This window comes from Balaenoptera physalus (assembly GCF_965194825.1).
Source record: "Balaenoptera physalus genome assembly, chromosome: 15".
In the NCBI taxonomy this organism is placed as follows: domain Eukaryota; kingdom Metazoa; phylum Chordata; class Mammalia; order Artiodactyla; family Balaenopteridae; genus Balaenoptera; species Balaenoptera physalus.
In genome coordinates, this window is record NC_138894.1 from 8,388,671 (window position 1) to 8,408,138 (window position 19,468).

Below are 19,468 nucleotides of genomic sequence, written 5' to 3' on the forward strand. Positions count from 1 at the left end.
CCGCCTGCCTGACTGTGCTTTCCGCTGTAGAGTGAGGACGAGCAGGGTTCAGACGGCGGACCACACAACACTGCCGGGGCGGGGAAGTCGCCCCTCTTACCTCTTTGCCCTGTCTTTCTCATCTTCATCCATTAGATTGTCTCTGCAGTTTTTCCTGCAAAAAAAAAAAAAAGAGAACAGATGATGACTCTCTGATTCTCGACCTTTCTCACAGGTCTTTCTGGCTGCCATCATTTTGGTCTGATCTAAATCACATGCCTTAATCCACAGGTTCTCAGACTTTCTGGTTCCAGCAACTCTTTGCACCCTCTCAAAAATGACTGAGGGCTCTGAAGACCTCTTGTGTATGTGGGTGAAAACTGAGAAATCTTAAATATACAATATTCCATTAAGCATCAGAGAGATGTCATCAACAGAGCTCCAAGAGCTTTGGGAAAAGTCCACTGTATACTCAAGAGAGTAAACAGGCAAATGATATGTTAACATTAGGAAAACTGTTTTGACCTCAAGGACCCCCCTGGGTCCCTAGATCACACTTTGGGAACTGCTTTCCAGACCCAGCTCAACAAAGCATCTGTTTATTTCAAACCTGCAAGCTGCCCGTGACGTTCTAAAGGAGAGCATTTCTTTGTTTATCTGTTCATTTAAATACACAAACTCCTCTTATGCAGCCTGTAGGGATCGGGGCCCCAAAGGAGTAGAACTGCTCTCCTATCTTTTAGGCACGTACACCCCCTAGTCAAGGTACACAGTTGTGAAAAATGAAGTAACAATCCAGGAATGTTCTCACAGCCCCAAACCTCATCGCCTGGGCCTCTACTCTCCCAGGCAGCTGGCTCAAAGGCTCCTGGTCCCACTGACCCGGTGTCCTCTGCTACACGCAGGCCTGTGGTCCTTCACCCCTCACAGCCACATCCCTGATTACTCTTCCTTCACACGTTTCCCAGAGTCCCATCTGTCTGGGGGGGTTCCCCCTCCAGCCCCTCCATGCAGAAAGACTTTCAGGGTGTCCCTGAGGCCAGAGTTGGGGGACCTGGAGGTGAAGTGTGATGGAGATAAGGGTGGGGGACCACAGAGAAATGGAGTCACCATGACCCACATGCTTCCGGTCTCTAAACAGAGGGCCTGATATCAGAACTCCAGAATCAACACTTTGCAAATGCACTAACCTTTACTCTCAAAATTCCAAGTTCCTGATCACAATTTTTTTTTTATGAAAATAGCTCATTTTATGAAAAGGCCAGTATGAATTTTGTAACAGAAGTAGACAAGGATGCTAACAGAAAGAATTATTATAGGTCAATCTCATTCATGAACATGAATATAAGAATTCTCAACCGAACAGCAAATCCAATAGAACCATACATAAAAATTGTAACATTAGATAACAAGTTTTAATGGGACGAATGAATCTTTTCTCTGAGATAACTTTGTTTTGTGATTTTTGGTCTGCTGTGAGCCCAGGCATGAGTCTGAGCCAAAGAGGAAAAGGAATTCTGCAGTCACAGCCCCCGTTTACTTACAACCCCATTCGGTAAATAGCAGGCATATTTTAGTGATAGATTCGCAAGAAACACCATTCAGCAGTTGAGGCTTGTGTCATAATTAAAATGGGGTTAGCATATCTGCAAACAGGCATCTGCTTAATGTTTTCCAGATGGAATCCGTTCAAAGCTTTAAGACATGAAAAATGCAGTCCATTCATTTAATGATGTGCTACCCCAGGTCTGCACTCCATGGAAAGTGGTGGTTGCCCGTGTGCCGAGGGCATGAGCCAGGATCCAGCCATGGCAAAAGGGTAAAAGCCATGCCCCTTACCAGGTACCCCTGGACAGAGCACGTTTACGGGAGGATGTGGGCTTCGGTCTGCTTTGCTGAGGATCTGGAATCCTGTCTGGATGACAGGGGTTGCTTTGTCATACATGAAACGTTGTAGAAACACCTACAGATGACTAATAGCTACTCTGCATCAACTGTGGCAGCTCTGATTCCTCTCTCTCTGTTCTTAAACACTTCCTGAATCCATGAAGCCCTGATGTTCTACACCCACTTCCTCTTCTTTCCCATCCCTCCCCCATTTCCTTGCCCGATTCCTGTCACTTGACCCCTAAGTCACTCTGCTCCACTGCACCTGAGGGAAGAGAACACACCTGAGTTGTGCTCCCCAGGAGCACCTGCCCCAGAAGCTTCACATCAGTGTCCTGTTTTGTCACACCTGTTGTCTCCCATGCCTTCCTCATGTCCATCAACAGAGGAATGGATAAAGAAGATGTGGTACATATATACAATGGAGTACTACTCAGCCATAAAAAAGAACGAAATGATGCCATTTGCAGCAATATGGATGGACCTAGAGATTACCATACTAAGTGAAGTCAGTCAGACAGAGAAAAACAAATATCATATGATATCACTTATATGTGGAATCTCAAAAAATGATACAAATGAACTTATTTACAAAACAGAAATAGACTCACAGACTTCAAAAACAAGCTTATGGTTACCAAAGGGGAAAGGTTGCGGGGAGGGATAAATTAGGAGTTTGGGATTAACATATGCACACTACTATACATAAAATAGATAAACAACAAGGACCTACAATATAGCACAAGGAACTCTACTCAATATTCTGTAATAACCTATACGGGAAAAGAATCTGAAAAAGAATGGATATATGTATATGTATAACTGATTCACTTTGTTGTACACCTAAACTAACACAACATTTTAAATCAACTATACTCCAATATAAAATAAAAATTAAATTAAAAATCAAAAAAGTGCACATAAAAAAACAATTGCGGTCATGTACACGTAACATAAAAGTTACCATTTTTAACTCTACAGCTCAGTAGCATTAAGTACATTCATACTGTTGTGCAACCATCACCACCATCCATCTCCAGAGCTCTTTTTATCTTGCAAAACTGAAACTCTGTCCCCATTAAACACTGACTCCCCACTTTCCTTCATCCAACCCCTGATGACCACCATTCTACTTTCTGTCTCTACAATTCTGACGACTCTAGGGCCCTCATACAGGTGGAATTATACAGGATCTGTCCTTTTGTAATGGGTTTGTGTCATTTAGCATAATGCCCCAAGGTTCATCGTGTACTTGGCAGGTGTCAGAACTTCCTTCCTTTCTAAGGCTGAATCATATTCTGCTGTATGTATGGACCACCTTTTGTTTATCCATCCTCTGTTGATGGACCCTGGGTTGCTTCCACCTTTTGACTATTATGAGGAACATGGGGGTCCCTCCTCCCTTGTATCTTTGAGTCACTCTTTTAATTCATGATGTGGAGGAGCTGGAGGGGCCCAAAGCACACAAGAAAGAGGGAAAAGGGGAAGAAAAGTAGTCCTGTGAGGTTGGGTTAAAGGAACAATAGAGAAGTTTAAGGGGTGACAGTGACTTTTCTCAATTGTATAAAGAGTTTCCAATTAAGAGAGGAGGGGAGAGGAATAAATTAGGAGTTTGGGATTAAAATATACACATTACTATATATGAAATAGATAACCAACAAGGACCTACTGTATAGCACAGGGAACTATACTCAATGTCTTGTAATAACTATAATGGAAGAGAATGTAAAAGAAGAATACATATATCTATATATATCTATATATCTGAATCACTTTACTGTATAACTGAAGCTAACACAACATTATAAATCAACCATATTTCAACAAAAATTTTTTTAAAAAGAATTTCCAATTAAAAAGGATTTTGAGCAGCAGTTTTTTTTTTTTTTTTTTTTTTTTAATGACCACAGAAGGCCAGGGAAGAGAAAATGAGCTGAAATGAAGGCAAAGGAGATTTTGTTTAGAGCTGAGAAAATAACTGTTGATATGATTAACCCCCAAAGTGAACAATGGTGGAAAGCTCTAGTATTTTTACTCCAGATAACCCACACAGCCTAGATGGGCTAGACATTTAGGGGTTTCTTCATCACGGTCCCAACAGGAAACAGGACTTAATTGCAAGGAGGCTGTTTATAAAGGTGTGTGGAGGTGGGGTGGCTAGGGAAACCAGGAGAGATGGTGCAGGTACCTAGGGTTGGTGTCAGCAGAGCTGTTGACACCTCTATGCATCGAGGGACAAGAGGGAAATGGTTACCTGGACCTGGAATGAGTGTGTCATATAGGAGAGGTGGTATTTGGTGGAGGGACGCAGTCAGCCTGAAGAAACCTTGTGAGAAGGGAGCCGAGGGGATAAATATCTCACCTCCTTGTCCGTCCTCCCCAATCTCCCACTTGTGTCTCCTGTTGGCCACACTACCCAGAAGACAGAGAGGGAGGCTACTTATGACATCCTCACAGGGGAGCCTCCGGGGCAGACAGAACGGTGGGGACGGGGAGAGGGGCACAGGGAGGTGACCCAGCATACCCAGTACATTTCATTTCTTGGGGGCTCTTTCAGTTCTGGGTTTCTTGCCTTTTTCTGGAACACAAACTATTTGGAGTCTTTTTACACCTTGTAACATCTCCCAAAATTTCAAGTATAGGCATCTGCATCTACTAACTAACCACTCAAGAAATAATAACCAATGAGAATGATGAGAGGCTGAGGAAAAGAGAGCCTGGAACTATTGGAACTCTGTAATGATAGATTGTAACCCAGAGAATAAACTAAATATTCATGAGTCCATTGGTACAAATAAATAATTAAATGAATAAATAAATGGAGGAGGGGACAGGTTTCCCTTACAGAAGAATTTCAATTAATAAATGTAGAAGGAAGAAGGGAAATTGAAGATCACCATCAGTACATCAAAGTAATAACTGTTGCAGGCAAAATCCACTGATGGATGCTGAAATTAATGGGCAAAAGTTTGAGGAGAATCAGGTTATTTGCATAGTTCAAAGTATCTCCCTCAAGATATTTATTAATTATAAAGAAAAATAGTAACTTTATAAGTAGAGAAGATTGGCAGACACCACCTTCACCCGGGGTCAAAATTAACATCACCAGGATAAGTTAGATCCAAGTGTTTTGGTGGAAATAAGCACTCATTCTTTTGGGTATACACAACTAAGAGTGTACCTGCTGGATCACAGTATAGCCATATGCTTACTATATTAGAAACTGCCCAACTGTTTCCCAAAGTGACTGTACAATTTTATATTTGCACCAGGAGCACACGAGAGTTCCAGAGGCCCCACATTCTCACCCAACACTTGGTATGTCTTCTTAATTTTAGTCATCCTAGTAGGTATGTTTTGGGATCTCATCAGGATTTGACTTTGCATCTCCCTGATGATTAATGATGTTGAGCATCTTTTCATGGACTTATTTGCTGTCTAGACAGCTTCTTTTGTGATGTGTCCAAGTGTTTTGCCCACTTTTCTTTCTTTTTCTTCTTCTTTTTTAAAGAAATTGGGCTGTTTATCTTCATCATACTAATCTGTAGAAGCTTCTCTCTTTTGGATATAAGTACTTTGCCAGATATATGTATTGTGAACATTTTCTCCCAGCCTGTGGCTGGTCTTTTAACTTTCTTGATGATGTCTTTTGATGAACGGTTTTTAATTTTGATAAATTTATACATTTTTTATTTTTGTGTCCTAAGAAGTCTTTGCCACCTCGGTGTCATGAAGAATTATCCTACGTTTTCTTCTAGAAGCTTTATCATTTTAGCTTTTACATTGATTTACACTCCATTGCAAATTAAATTTTATGTGTGGTGTAAGATAGTGGTCAAGGATCACCTTTTTTTCCCCCATCTGTATACTCACTTGTTCCAGGATCATTTATTGAAAAGATATTTCTTTCCCAATTGCATTGTCACTTTGTCAAATATCTTGTGTGATGCTATATGCGTGTGTATTTACAGAATCTCTGTTCAGTTCTATTTATCTATAGGGTGTCCTTAAAGTTCAGACACATAGGATAAACTTATTTTTTTTAAATACAATTTTTTTTCTTAATTTCATTTTTGGGGTATTCATTGCTAGTATATTGAAATACCATTGACTTTTTTTTGCCACGCCGCACAGCTTGTGCAATCTTAGTTCCCCAGCCAAGGATTGAACCTGGGCCCTCGGCAGTGACAGCACGGAGTCCTAACCACTGGATTGCCAAGGAATTCCCTAAACTTATTTTTAAAAATAAACTTTATTTTTTAGAACAATTTTAGATTTATAGAAAATGCAAAGACAGTATTGAGAGTTCCCACATATCCTGCACCCAGTCTCCCCTGTTATAAATACCTTACACTACTATGGTGTATTTGTCACAATTAATGAACCAATACTGATACTGATACATTATTATTAAGTAAAGTCCACACTTCATTTATATTTTCTTAGTTTTTATCTAATGTCCTTGCTCTGTCCCAGTATCCCATCCAGGAAACCACACTCCATCTAGCTGTCATGTCTCTATAGGCTCCTCTTGGCTATGACAGTTTCTCAGACTTTCCTTGTTTTTTATGACCTTGACCATTTTGAGGAATACTTGTAGATTGTCCCTCGATTTGGGTTTGTCTGATGTTTTTCCCAGATTGGCCAGATGGGTTTTTAGGAGAAAGCCCACAGAGGTAAAGTATCAGTCTTTTTTTTTTTTTCTTTTTTGGCCGCGTGCCATGTGGCATCTTAGTTCCCTGACCAGCGATCAAACCTACACCCCCTGCATTGGAAGCACGGAGTCTTAACCACTGGACCGCCAGGGAAGTCCTAAAGTACCATTCTTATCACATCATCTCAAGGGTATTAAGAGGCTGTATCACTGTTAAGTTGACCGTAGTCACCTGCTGAAGTAGCAATAAACTTATCTTCAAATCGTACTGTAGTTACATTTACACATAATATGTACAATGTGTTTTTCTTCAACTTCCAAGGATCCTGTTTTCAGATGAAGAATCTCTAAACTGAAGATGGTAGGTCCAATTATTAGTCTCAAAAAAAGTACACAAAATGCACGATTTTCCCTGTGTTTTGAGACTTTGATATATAATTATTGAACTCTGATCAGATTAACAGTTGGACCTATGTTTAAACTTAGAGGTACTTCCCCTGGAAACACACTGAGCATTTTATTTGAAAACGTAACTAACCTGCTGTTTAAGTAAAGTTATCTTATGTTTCCTGACCCTGCGGCATCTTGTATTTGTCTATTTCTACGCCAGAACCACACTCTCTTAACTCCTGGAGTTTTGTAGGAATTCTTGACATCAATGGAGTGTGAGCCTTCCAACTTTATTCTTCTTTCTCAAGATTCTTGGCTATTTTAGGTCTTTGCATTTCCAAGTAAGTTTCAGAATTGACACTGTCAATTTCTATAAAAATGCCTGCTGTGATGTTTACTGGGATTGTCTTTCTGTGAAGAGACACCGAGGTGTAGTCACCGAAGCACTAAGATGACATCCACATGCGATGTTCTATGATTCAATAGATAATCCCTGAGAGTCTAGGCAACGCCCCTGCTCCCATGGCGCTCAGGTGGTAGGGGGCAGGCAGGCGGTGAGGGCAAGCCACAAGCACTTAAGTAAGTAAACATATGGCTTGTCATTGGTTGTAAGTGGTGTGGAGAAAGATAAAGGAGAACCGGGGGGAACAGGGAGCGCTCTGGGGGGCTGGCGCCGTGGTCTGGTGCTTTAGGAGCACCACAGGCCTCACTGATAAGGTGATATGTGAGCCACAGCCTGAGAGAAGAGAGGGTGTGAGTGTAGAGACAGCAACAAGAGCCAGAAACAGCCAAGAGGCCAGCGTGGTGGAGGGGGCTAGCGAGGGGGAGACACGCCAGGGAGACTGGATGGAGTCTGGCCTTGGCTCGGAGTGAGATGGGAAGGCACTGCAGGTTTGGATCAGGGGAGTGATGGAGACCTACCTCCGAGGACAGCCGTGACTTTTAAATGAGCCTAATTAAGTCGGAACGTATGACAGTACCAGCACGAGCCTGGCAGACACTCAACATCCGGTTCCCCATTTGGATGGCAAGGATGAGGTACAAGGCGTCTTTAGCCGTTACCCAGGCCACGATGTCTAGCCCAGCTCCTTACCCATATCAGGTGCTCAATAAACATATGAGGAATGAAGGAGAGAAGGGAGGGAGGGAGGAAGAGAGGGGGACACAGCCAGGACCAAACCCCTGTCTGACTCCCACAATATGGACTAATACCGACTCCCACAAGCCCCTCAATGATCACGGTTAATCCAGGGTACCAGTACTTACGCGGTACACGTGAAGGTACAGTGACGTGCTGATGACCAAAAATTAAAACAAAAATTGCCATGTGCGCAGGAGCTATTGACTAAAGGGAAAATCCACTTGGAGCAGCGCCTTCGGGAGAAGCCAGTGGCTCCCTCACCAACCCTCGGCCGCCGCTGCGTGCCGGAAAAGCATCATCTCATTTCCTCTCCATCCATCCTGTGGGTGGAAAGGGCCATAGTCTCCTCCCCTTAAGAACTGGTCCCTGAGCTGCCCAGGGACCCCCAGCTCTGCGGATAGAGCCTACCCTGGACTGCATCTCCTCGGGCTGACCTGACCCACTGCCTGCTCGGGATATGTGGGCTCCTGACCTCAGAGGCAGCCCGATTTCAATTTCAATTCCGACCCACTTGTTCCATTTGACCTGAAGCAAATCCCTTGAACTTCATGAGGTCACCAGGCAGAGAGCATGTGCGGCGTAAGTGTCAGGGTGCACGTGTGCAAGGAGGGCCAGGGTGCCCCCTACAGCACAGAGGGCCCCGTTCACCCCACTTCCGCCCTGTGTAACCACCCTAACCTCTGTATGCCCTCTGTGGTCCTGAGCCCCCGCGGAGGCAGGTGCGTCCAGCCTCATCTGTTCTCCTTGTCTGCCTTAAATTTCAATACACACACTCTCTGCCCAATGAGAAGGGCACCATGGGGTGAACGGGGTGGCACAGACCTCAGGTTTCAGAGGGGCACTCCTGACCAGGGAAGAAAGGGCTGTTTTTTTTTTTTGCGGGGGGGAGCTTTTCCAGCAGAGGCACCAGACACGTGCTCCCGCCCCACCTCCAGAGACCACCTATGGCTGCCGGCCAGCAGGGCTGCTGCGGAGTCCCTCACTCATTTGACCCCGGCGCAAAAGGGGCATGGGAAGATTTTAGCTACTATTAACCACAATATCATTAGTGACAATGCGCAGTGGAAACTGGTACTTAAGCCTATAATAGGTCTTCGGGTGGAGTGGGGTTCCTGTTCTGGCCTGCTAGTCAGCCTCGAAAACGTGTGCGTGTGTGTGTGTGCGCGTGTGTGTGTGTGTGTAGGCATGGTGGAAAGATAGACAGACACACACGCCCAGGGGGTGCTGCCTGCAGCATCCAGTGATAATAGAAACTTGGTCCTTGTGAGGAGGGGAGGGAGGGAGGGAGAGGAGAGAGTGAAAGAAACACAGGTTGAAATGACCGAGGACGTCCTCGATGAGCATCTAGTGACCTAATTGAATGGAGGGACCCAAATGAGGTCGGCAAATGACATCCCCATTGCCTAAGTGAAATTTCCGCCCCCAAGGGCTCTCTCTCACAGGCACCTACTACACCACGGATCACAACTCTGGCCCTTGAACAGGGACCAGCAAGTGGCAGTGTGACTGTTTTCTCATGCCACGTCTGCCCTGGGTAGCACAGGGTGTCAGCAGGGAGACAAGAGATCAATGCATCCTACAGGGGACAGGGACCCCGCTGGGGGCTGGCAGCTCCCTCCTGGGGCTCCAGGGAAGGCTAATGCAACCTACATGGAAAGGTATGTCATGCTCCTAAAGCAGGGGTTGGCAACACTCTTCTGTAAAGGGCCACCTGCTGAGTATTTTAGATGCAGGCCGTCCAGTCTCTGCTGTAACCACTCAACTCTGCCATCATAGTGTGAAAGCAGCCAGAGATGGTGTGTCAGCGAGCGTGTATGGCTGTGTCAACAAAACTTTATTTGTAAAAACAAGATGGGGGCCAGAAAGACACTAGCATCAGTGCTCAGCCTTCCTCTTCAGTGTCTTTTTAATTTTGAACTTTTTGTACAGCCTTAAGAGGCCCAGTGGGTCACTCCACATCATCATGAATTTCCCCTGAAATGAGTACCCTAAGCCTATTGCATTGCAAGTCCCATGTTTTTTCAAACTAAAATCATGACCTTTTAAAATTGGTGGAGAAATGGTTTGAATCACAGACCCCAAGGTAGCTGGAAAATCCGAATATTCCTCCTCACCGTACCTACCAAACCTGGTGACTTTCGATCATGAAAAAGAAAAAATACTGCAAACAAGAGCAAATGGAAACCCAAAGCGGCACCGCCATGCAGATATCTCCCCAGTCGGCTGGGGCTTATTTATTGTCAAGAGCGAGTGTGCCTTCTGTCCTCCCAGCCTGCCCCTGGTGAAGGCACCTCATGTCGCTTTGGATTAACATCTGGATCTCCCACGTGGGAGCTCGATAATGATTTTTCCTCATTATATTTAAGAAATAAAAAGGCTTTGAAATACAGTCACTGATGAGCTACAGTGCTGACTTGTCTCCCTTTGTCCTTTGGGGGAGGCTAGGAAATAACTTCCACATTTTAATTCTTCCTCTCCAGGGCACATCATTTTGATTGCAATGATTCATTCACAGGGAAAAATAATAGTTCTTCTAAAGGAAATGGACAGTGCCAACCTGAGAGCTGCCCGCTCCTGCAACCCCAATTCCCCTCCAGCTGGGGAATTCTCAGCATGATCTCTCACATTCTGCAAATTGGGAAAGTCAAGGTGGACGGGTCCATCCTTCACCGAAGCTTTACCAAAGCCTCCCCCCTTCCCCCTACCCCCCAGCTGGCTGGGGCCTCACAGAGCCAGACTCCCAGGAGAAACCAAAGAGAGACCCTCACTCAGCAAACTTCCGTGACCCTATGAGAATTATCCCACAAGCATCTCCAAGGTCAAGGCTGAGGCTTTATTTGCCTGTTATGATCACGATGCCCCCTTCATGCTTTCCTTTTTCCAAGGGTCTGATGATTCATTACTCAGGGAAACAGTGACATAAGCAATGAAGGAATGGAAGGAGAAAGTTAGAAATTTGGTATTAAGTAAATTTGCAATGACATCATTTGGTCAGCAAAGAATTTCCAAAATAGACATCGTTACCATATCTTGATCGACGGGTCATCTAACATGACGTGATTCTTGCAACCTTTGGAACTTATGTTCCAATCACTGACGATTCCTTTTAGTGGCCCCTTTCTAAAGAATTTAGACTGCACAGTGTAAACCGAGTCAACTAGAGAATCTGATGGGTGACAGTGCGTGGTCAGGACGTGGACAACAGACGCCTATAAAAATCAGCACGAGGGGGAAAAGGAGATTTATGAGTCATATTCGGAACTGAGTCAGTGCAAGCCATTCAGCTGCCACAGACAAACCGAAATGAATCCATAAGACGCTGCTGCAGCCCGGCATCTCCGGCCACCTAACCATTGGTCCTAACGCTCCTTTGGGCGTGGGAGCGCTCATCCTAATGGGCTCAAGTTTGCAAAGAGAGCACAAGAAAAAGAAGATGTCCTTGAGATGAGAAGTCATGTTTGTTTTGGACACCCAGGCTTTGGAGTCTGTGGTTTAATATCAGAGCTTCAAATAACATTGAATAAAAATGTGGGATGCTTCTGTAACTGCTAACTGTGGGACGCAGCAAAATTAGTTTGGAAGCTAATGAGATCTAGGTTTGTGTGTCCTCTTGCCTCTTTCCTTCACTCAGTGCGGTGGTCCAGACAGAGCCTGGGGAATGATGAGCTCATGTGTAAATGGGGGATGATCCCCACTTTCCACCATCCTCCTGAGAACCCATCAGGACACCTCATCTGGGTAAAGCACTTAGCAGAGGGAGGGCTGGGCAAGAAAGGTGAACCGCCTCCTTTCCATGGTGCACTGAGCAGAAGCCATGACTTTGGAATGACAGCAGGTCAGCATCTTCAGAGTCGCAGGTAACTTACCTACTGCTGCACACCTGGTTGGTACCAAGCATTGCCTTCCCTCTTCTCCCATCATTGCAATCACTTCTTTTCTTTACAGTTTAAACAGAGAGCATGGCCCTCCCCGCAAAGCCAGGGAGCTCCAGCCTACCACCTCTGCTCAGAGCTCAGGGGCTGCAGGGGCCCCACAGAACGCTCTTCCTAATGCTTCCAACTCTACCGCAACTTTCCATGCTTGCTTTTCACAGGTACCCATGAAGTTAGATCGTCCTACACTCCTTCTGTCTACTCCCTACATACAATTCAGCTGAGCTCAGTTCTCCTGGGGGAAGCGGGTGCTGCCCGGGGTGGGGTGAGGCTGGAAGGTCCACCCAAGCTGCCTGGACACACCTCCTCACATGACGTGAGAGTCTGGGTTGATCTGGAGCCCATCGTTGGGAAACCGGCCGTGGTGACTGATTCCCAGACCTATCTGTGCTGAAAAAAAGAGGTGGGCTCCTTGTGCAGACTGGTGTCTCTGCTCCAGGTCACTGCCGCTCTCAACGTGCTATCCCCAGGGGCCTCAAAGAGGGGCCCAGCCCCACCCAGCGGGAAGCAGCCCCTGATGAGGGAGGGGGTACCACCCCTCAGAGAACGACCGCATTCATGAGACCAAGGACCCATCAAAGGCCCCAGAACCAGGGTCACATTTTGGGATGCGCCATGGGCTTTGGGTCGGGGACAATTTACAACAAGAATAGTGTTGTCCCCTCTCCCACTGGACGCCTGCCCTCAAAGCATCCCCACGGTAAGGACATCAGTGGCCCGAGTCTCCCTGGGGCTTCCCAACAGCATCCTGTACTCTCTCTCTCCATCCCTGGCTGCCACTGTCAAATGCACACCGGGGTCTGCAGGACGGGGGGTCGCAGGTGGGCCCTAAATGTCCTGGAAGCTGGCCTTTCTCCTCAAGAAACACTCGCAGACCTTTCGCACAAAGTCTGAAAAAGGCCTGCCCTCCGGACACAAAGGGGAGATGAGATACAGAACAGACGCAAACAGCACGTAGGGCAGGAAGCCCCCAGCACCCTACCCCGGGAGAGGGGACTTGAAGCATCTCTACCAGGAAGACCCGGCCACGGGCAGAAAGAAAGCCACCGACTGAGACCCAGTCCTGTTCATCAAGCAAGCAGAGCATCAGCAGGTCCAGAAATGTCTGGTTTTCACACCTTTAAAGGTCAACCCGGCAGGACTGGAAATGTCCAGTTTCCCCATTTTGTACCTTCAGATATTCATGGTGTAAGTTAAAGATATCTTAGAAGACCTCTCTCCTCACTCACATCCACCCCTGGACAGCACTGCAGAAACTCCAAGGGGAGCGAGAAGGGTATATTTTCATTTTAAAAAGAGACTGAGCTCTCTCCTCCTACAAACATCTCCTGACGTGACCCCAATCAATGCACAATTCGCCCACCGGCCCGACACCCCTTCTACTCCAGCTCTGAAGCCCGGGTGGAGGCTTCAGGATGTCAGGGAGCGTGCAAGACATGACCCCTCATCAAGACGCTCAGCCAGGGCTGAGAAAGTGCAGGCCCAGAACACCTTCCAGGAGGCATGTGCTGGGCACACAACACGTGAGTTAGTGAAATAAACTACAGGTAAAGCTCAGCTTCTGTTTTCCCATGTCAGCTTATTCAGTCATGACTATCTCATCCTATGCTTGTTCCCTGCTCTAACAAACATCATCCTGTGCCCACAAGCAGCAATGCAGAGACATCCAGCTAAGAATAAAAGTGTGTGTACCAGTCAGAACGGCCATCATTAAAAAATCTACAAATAGCAAATGCTGGAGAGGGTGTGGAGAAAAGGGAACCCTCCTACACTGTTGGTGGGAATGTAAGTTGGTGCAGCCACTATGGAGAACAGTATGAAGGTTCCTTAAAAAACTAAAAATAGAGTTACCATCTGATCCAGCAATCCCAGTCCTGGGCATATATCCGTAAAAAAACTCTAATTCGAAAAGATACATGCAACCCAAAGTTCATTGCAGCACTATTTACGATGGCAAAGACATGGAAACAACCTAGATGTCCATCAACAACAGATGAATGGATAAAGATGTGGTACATACACACATACACACACACACACACACACACACACACACACACACACACACACACACACACAATGGAATACTACTCAGCCATAAAAAAGAATGAAATAATGCCATTTGCAGCAACATGGATGAACCTAGAGATTATCATACTAAGTGAAGTAAGTCAGAAAGAGAAAGACATACCATATGATATCACTTACATGTGAAATCTAAAATACGACACAGGTGAACTTCTCTACAAAACAGAAACAGAGTCATAGACATAGAGAACAGACTTGTGGTTGCCAAGCGGGAGGGGGTTGGGGGAGGGATGCAGGGGGAGGTTGGGGTTAGCAGATACAAACAGTTATATACAGAATGGATAAACAACAAGGTCCTACTGTAGAGCACAGGGAACTCTATTCAATATCCTGTGATAAACCATAATGGAAAAGAATGTATATATATGTGTAACTGAATCACCTTGCTGTACAGTAGAACTTAACACAACATTGTAAACCAAGTATAGTTCAACAAACTAAAGTTTAAAAAAAAGAATAAAAGTGTGTGTAGCACGTGCACTTACTGGTACGCACCTCTCGGCTTCCAGCACACACCTGAATCCCCAAGCACGGCATCCAAAGCACTCAGCGACGAGCTGCCTTTGTGACTTCAGCTACTCCCACCCCATCATGTCGTCCCCCATCCATGCCGCCCAACATCTGCACTGCCGTGACATCCTCCTGCTTCCACCGCCATCACCACCCTCTTCATCCCTCCAGCCCTCCCCACGCCATCCAAGGTCTGGGTCCTACCCCCTGCCCCACCTCCGCCATTCCCGCCTCATTATAACATTCTTCTGTTTCTGCCACGTTGGCCTTAGCTGTCCACCCTCCACCCCGACTGGATGGTAACCTCCTCCAAGGCCAGCACGGTGCCCACCCTCTGCGTCTCAGCAGACATTCCGGGCTCAGTGCAGATTCCCGCAGAGAAGATGCCCGGTGGGAGAGCTTCCATTTAGGGATCTGTTTTTAAAGTTTGGAGAGAAGCCCGGGCCTGTGGTTCCGGCAATCATTCACCGTAACGCAGGCTCCCTGGCGGGTAGGCTGCCCTGGGAGCCGGGCGGCCCCTGTGCTTGGATGGTGTCCCTGGGTCACCTCGGGCCCCGGGTCCTAACGCGTTAGACTAATGGAAAACAGGGCAACCAGATTAAATCACGTTCCCTCCGAAGACGGCCATCTGTACGACTCGGAAAGCTCCTTGCTCTGCCCGGCCCCTCCGGACAATGCTAAACAGGCTTAGCCTGCTGTGGGCAAACAGGAAAAGTAGGTCAGCTCAGCGACACGGTTCTTCCCCGGCGATGAACTAATGATGCGAAGGCAGGGCCGGCCGGGGGAGAGGGGCGGCCCCCTCTCGCCCCCCCTTCCCACCCCCCTCTGGCCCTCGGAGGCTCTGGGCCCAGCCTGGGGGGGCTCAGGCAGCCTCCGGGGGCAGACAGAGGACCCAGGGAATGAGGAAAACGCAAAGAAAATGTGGGTAAATGGTTCTTAAAAAAAAAAAGCAAACTGCAGGAAGTGAACAGTGTAGACGCCCTCTGCCATCTCCCTGTCTTCAAAGACAAATCAGTTAGTGTCCTTATGGCGGTGGAGTCACCTGCTTCTCTTGCAAAGGTGTGCCCTCCTGACAACGTGCACAGATACTGCAAGCCATCCGTGGAGCTGCTCCCCAGCTCGCAGGGTCCCTCCACCCTCGACTACTGGTAATAACTAGGTGCTGCTGGGGCAAGGATGGACTTGAGTCAGATGTCTGGCACATCCCAGGGCCCCAGCCTGGAGGGGAAGTTGCCGCACTGTCCCTATGATGCCCGTGTTCGGTGTGACTGCAACTGTGCAGATGGGAAGCCCACCCCTTCCGGCCTCTCGGGCTCAGAAGTCGAACAAAGCACCAGACACCTTGAGGGAGGCTCCCCCGAGGCCCGAGTGATCTAACCTACTTCCAGGAGCCGGTGTCTGAAATCAGGTCTCAGGAGGGCCCAGCACAAACCTGGAGGCTGATGCTGGGGACCCTGGGGCCCAGGTCCTGCTCCCTGGGGCTCCCAGGAGGGACAGGCCCCCTAGCTCAACCCTTCAAAGAGCTCACTGGTGCCCCTGGAGCAGGAGCAGACCCAAGTCAGCCTGGCGCCCCACAGAAATTTCCCAAGAGCAGTGGCCTTGTGGCCCTGGCCAGGCCACAGTGACCGAGTCTATAAACGCAGATGTGTAAGATGCTGGACATTGTTTCCCCTGCATTGCATTTCTGTAACAAAGGTATCGGAAGGCTTTGACAATAAACCATGGAGATGTGTTCAGATCTAAAAACCCACAAGTTTGGGAACGTCCACCTAGCCTCTTTCAGCCACGACCTTCTCTGAAAAGTTTTCTCCTTGGCATTTTCAAGAACGAAAAGGCAGAGGCCAGGGCATCCCTGGGCCTCGACAGCAGCCCTTCCTTCCTCCTCCTCCCGGCCTTTGTTCACATGCTTATTCAGCACACATGTTATGCCCTGGGTTCCCCACCAATGACGAAAAGGCAACGGTCCAGGAAGATCCAACACATTCAAAATATGACTCTTGTCGTTTAACTAGCTGAGTGACCTCAGGCAAGTTACTGAACCTCTCTCTGCCCGGTCTTTCACCTTCACAGGGTGGCTGAGATTTAAGGACATAACACCTGTCAAGCACCTAGATTGTGAGCCACGGGGTAAAGTTCAAGGAGTGTTAGCTCAGGTGGCTGGGATTATTAGAGCAATCCAGGAACCCTTCACAAGGTTCTCATTTCAATGACAGATGCTAACCATGGACATCAGTTAGCTTCATTTTCAAATTCCAAAGATATTTACCAGCAAGCAGGGAGACTGCAAGGCAAGCCCTTTTAAACTTCCCTTGCAATCCGAAAGGTTCCTGTACAGGGGATGTCAGCTTGCATAACAGAATTTTCCGGAAGAGTTGGTGATAAACAACATTTCTGGGAACTGAATCATACTTTACATGTGTGAGTGGCTCACGGCCCACCCACTGGAGGAGCTCAGAATCCCACCCTCCCTCTTGATCCTTCTGCAAGCAAAGCTCCTCACCGCCCGTGAGTCTGCTTAACAGACTATCATACACCTGGTTTCCATGACGCCACAACGAACTACCTTTTTTTTTTTTTAACTTTGAAATTCTAGGTAAAATGGGAGGAAGTTTGGATTCCTTTTTTTATTTTAAATAATTAATTTTATATGTTTAGCCAAATTTAGCAAAGGTGAATGTGAAATGCTGTTAAAAGCAGTTGACTCTGCCTGTCCAATCTACTCTTCAATGCGTTTATTAATTAACGCAGCATTACCTCAGAGCATGTTCCAGTTACTTGATTACTTAACTAAGCAACTCAGTATATTTAATGGTGTTATATTCTTTTTTTTAGAGGCACTGTTTATTTAAAAATTTTTATTTTATATTGAAGTAGAGTTGATTTACAATGTTGTGTTAGTTTCAGGTGTACAGCAAAGTGATTCACTTATATATATATCTATTCTTTTTCAGATTCCTTTCCTATAATGGGGTTATATTCTTATCTTCGCCTAAAAAAGTCATGCAGTTCTTCAATCCTTAGAATATGCTGAATTCTCGAGTCTGTGAAAAAGCTATCAGATTCTTTAGGACAGAACGAAATCATCATTCCATGGCCACGCTCAGATTTTTGGATGTTATGAACGTAAACAGAAGTACATTTCATTTCCACAAACATCTTTGAAAGAAAAGGAAACCCACCAATAAATAAAACAAAAGGAGATGGTCTGGTTTAAATGAAAATATTAAAAAGTTATCTCACAGCAAGATCCTTTTTGACTCACCTCCTAGAGAAATGGAAATAAAAACAAAAATAAACAAATGGGACCTAATGAAACTTAAAAGCTTTTCCACAGCAAAGGAAAACATAAACAAGACGAAAACACAACCCTCAGAATGGGAGAAAATACTTGCAAATGAAGCAACTGACAAAGGATTAATCTCCAAAATATACAAGCAGCTCATGCAGCTCAATATCAAAAAAACAAACAACCCAATCCAAAAATGGGCAGAAAGCCTAAATAGACATTTCTCCAAAGAAGATATACAGATTGCCAACAAACACATGAAAGGATGCTCAACATCACTAATCATCAGAGAAATGCAAATCAAAACTACAATGAGGTTATCACCTCACACCAGTCAGAATGGCCATCATCAAAAAATCTACAAACGATAAATGCTGGAGAGGATGTGGAGAAAAGGGAACCCTCTTGCACTGTTGGTGGGAATGTAAATTGATACAGCCCCTATGGAGAACAGTACAGAGGTTCCTTAAAAAACTAAAAATAGAACTACCATACGACCCAGCAATGCCACTACTGGGCATATACCCTGAGAAAACCATAATTCAAAAAGAGTCATGTACCACAATGTTCATTGCAGCTCTATTTACAATAGGCAGGACATGGAAGCAACGTTAAGTGTTGTCCATCGACAGATGAATGGATAAAGAAGATGTGGCACATATATACAATGGAATATTACTCAGCCATAAAAAGAAGTGAAATTGAGTTATTTGTAGTGAGGTGGATGGACCTAGAGTCTGTCATACAGAGTGAAGTAAGTCAGAAAGAGAAAAACAAATACCGTATGCTAACACATATATATGGAATCTAAAAAAAAAAAAATCGGTTCTGAAAAACCTAGGGGCAGGACAGGAATAAAGACGCAGATGTAGAGAATGGACTTGAGGACATGGGGAGGGGGAAGGATAAGCTGGGACAAAGTGAGAGAGTAGCATGGACATATATACACTACCAAATGTAAAATAGATAGCTAGTGGGAAGCAGCCGCATAGCACAGGGAGATCAGCTTGGTGCTTTGTGACCACCTAGAGGGGTGGGATAGGGAGGGTGGGAGGGAGGGAGACGCAAGAGGGAAGAGATATGGGAACATATGTATAACAGATTCACTTTGTTATAAAGCAGAAACTAACACACCATTGTAAAGCAATTATACTCCAATAAAGATGTTAAAAAAAATAAAATAAAATAAAAAAGATCAGAACCTTAAAAAAAAAGTTATCTCGTTTTCAGAAGGAGAAGCAATACGTATTCATTGTAATTTCTTCCTTCTTTCATTCAGAATGAAAAAGTCAAGATCTTAGGCCATGTTTCATTAGGCAAAGTCAAGTTCTCTATTATATATATCATATATAATTATTAAAGTTTTTTTGATGTGGACCACTTTTAAAGTCTTTATTGAAATTGTTACACTACTGCTTCTGTTTTATGTTTCGGTTTTCTGGCCGTGAGCCATGTGGGATCTTATCTCCCTGACCAGGGATCGAACCCACAACCCACACCCCACACAATGGAAGGCGAAGTCAACCACTGGAACGCCAGGGACGTCCCTATACTTATTAATATATATTATTGTAAAAAAATAAAATGGCAGTAAGGAATAT

General features: G+C 45.6%; 1 protein-coding gene across 9 annotated transcripts in view; it reads right to left on the reverse strand.

The window, feature by feature from the left end:
* The window catches only part of NPAS2 (neuronal PAS domain protein 2), a 191,209-nt gene that overhangs the window by 112,211 nt on the left and 59,530 nt on the right, over positions 1 to 19,468 (reverse strand). For all 9 annotated transcript variants that reach the window (XM_082427307.1, XM_082427309.1, XM_082427305.1 and 6 more), the window contains one exon: positions 101 to 154. In XM_082427307.1, coding sequence (XP_082283433.1) covers positions 101 to 128 — 28 coding nt within the window. In that variant the 5' untranslated portion in view covers positions 129 to 154. The remainder of the gene's footprint in view (positions 1 to 100; positions 155 to 19,468) is intronic.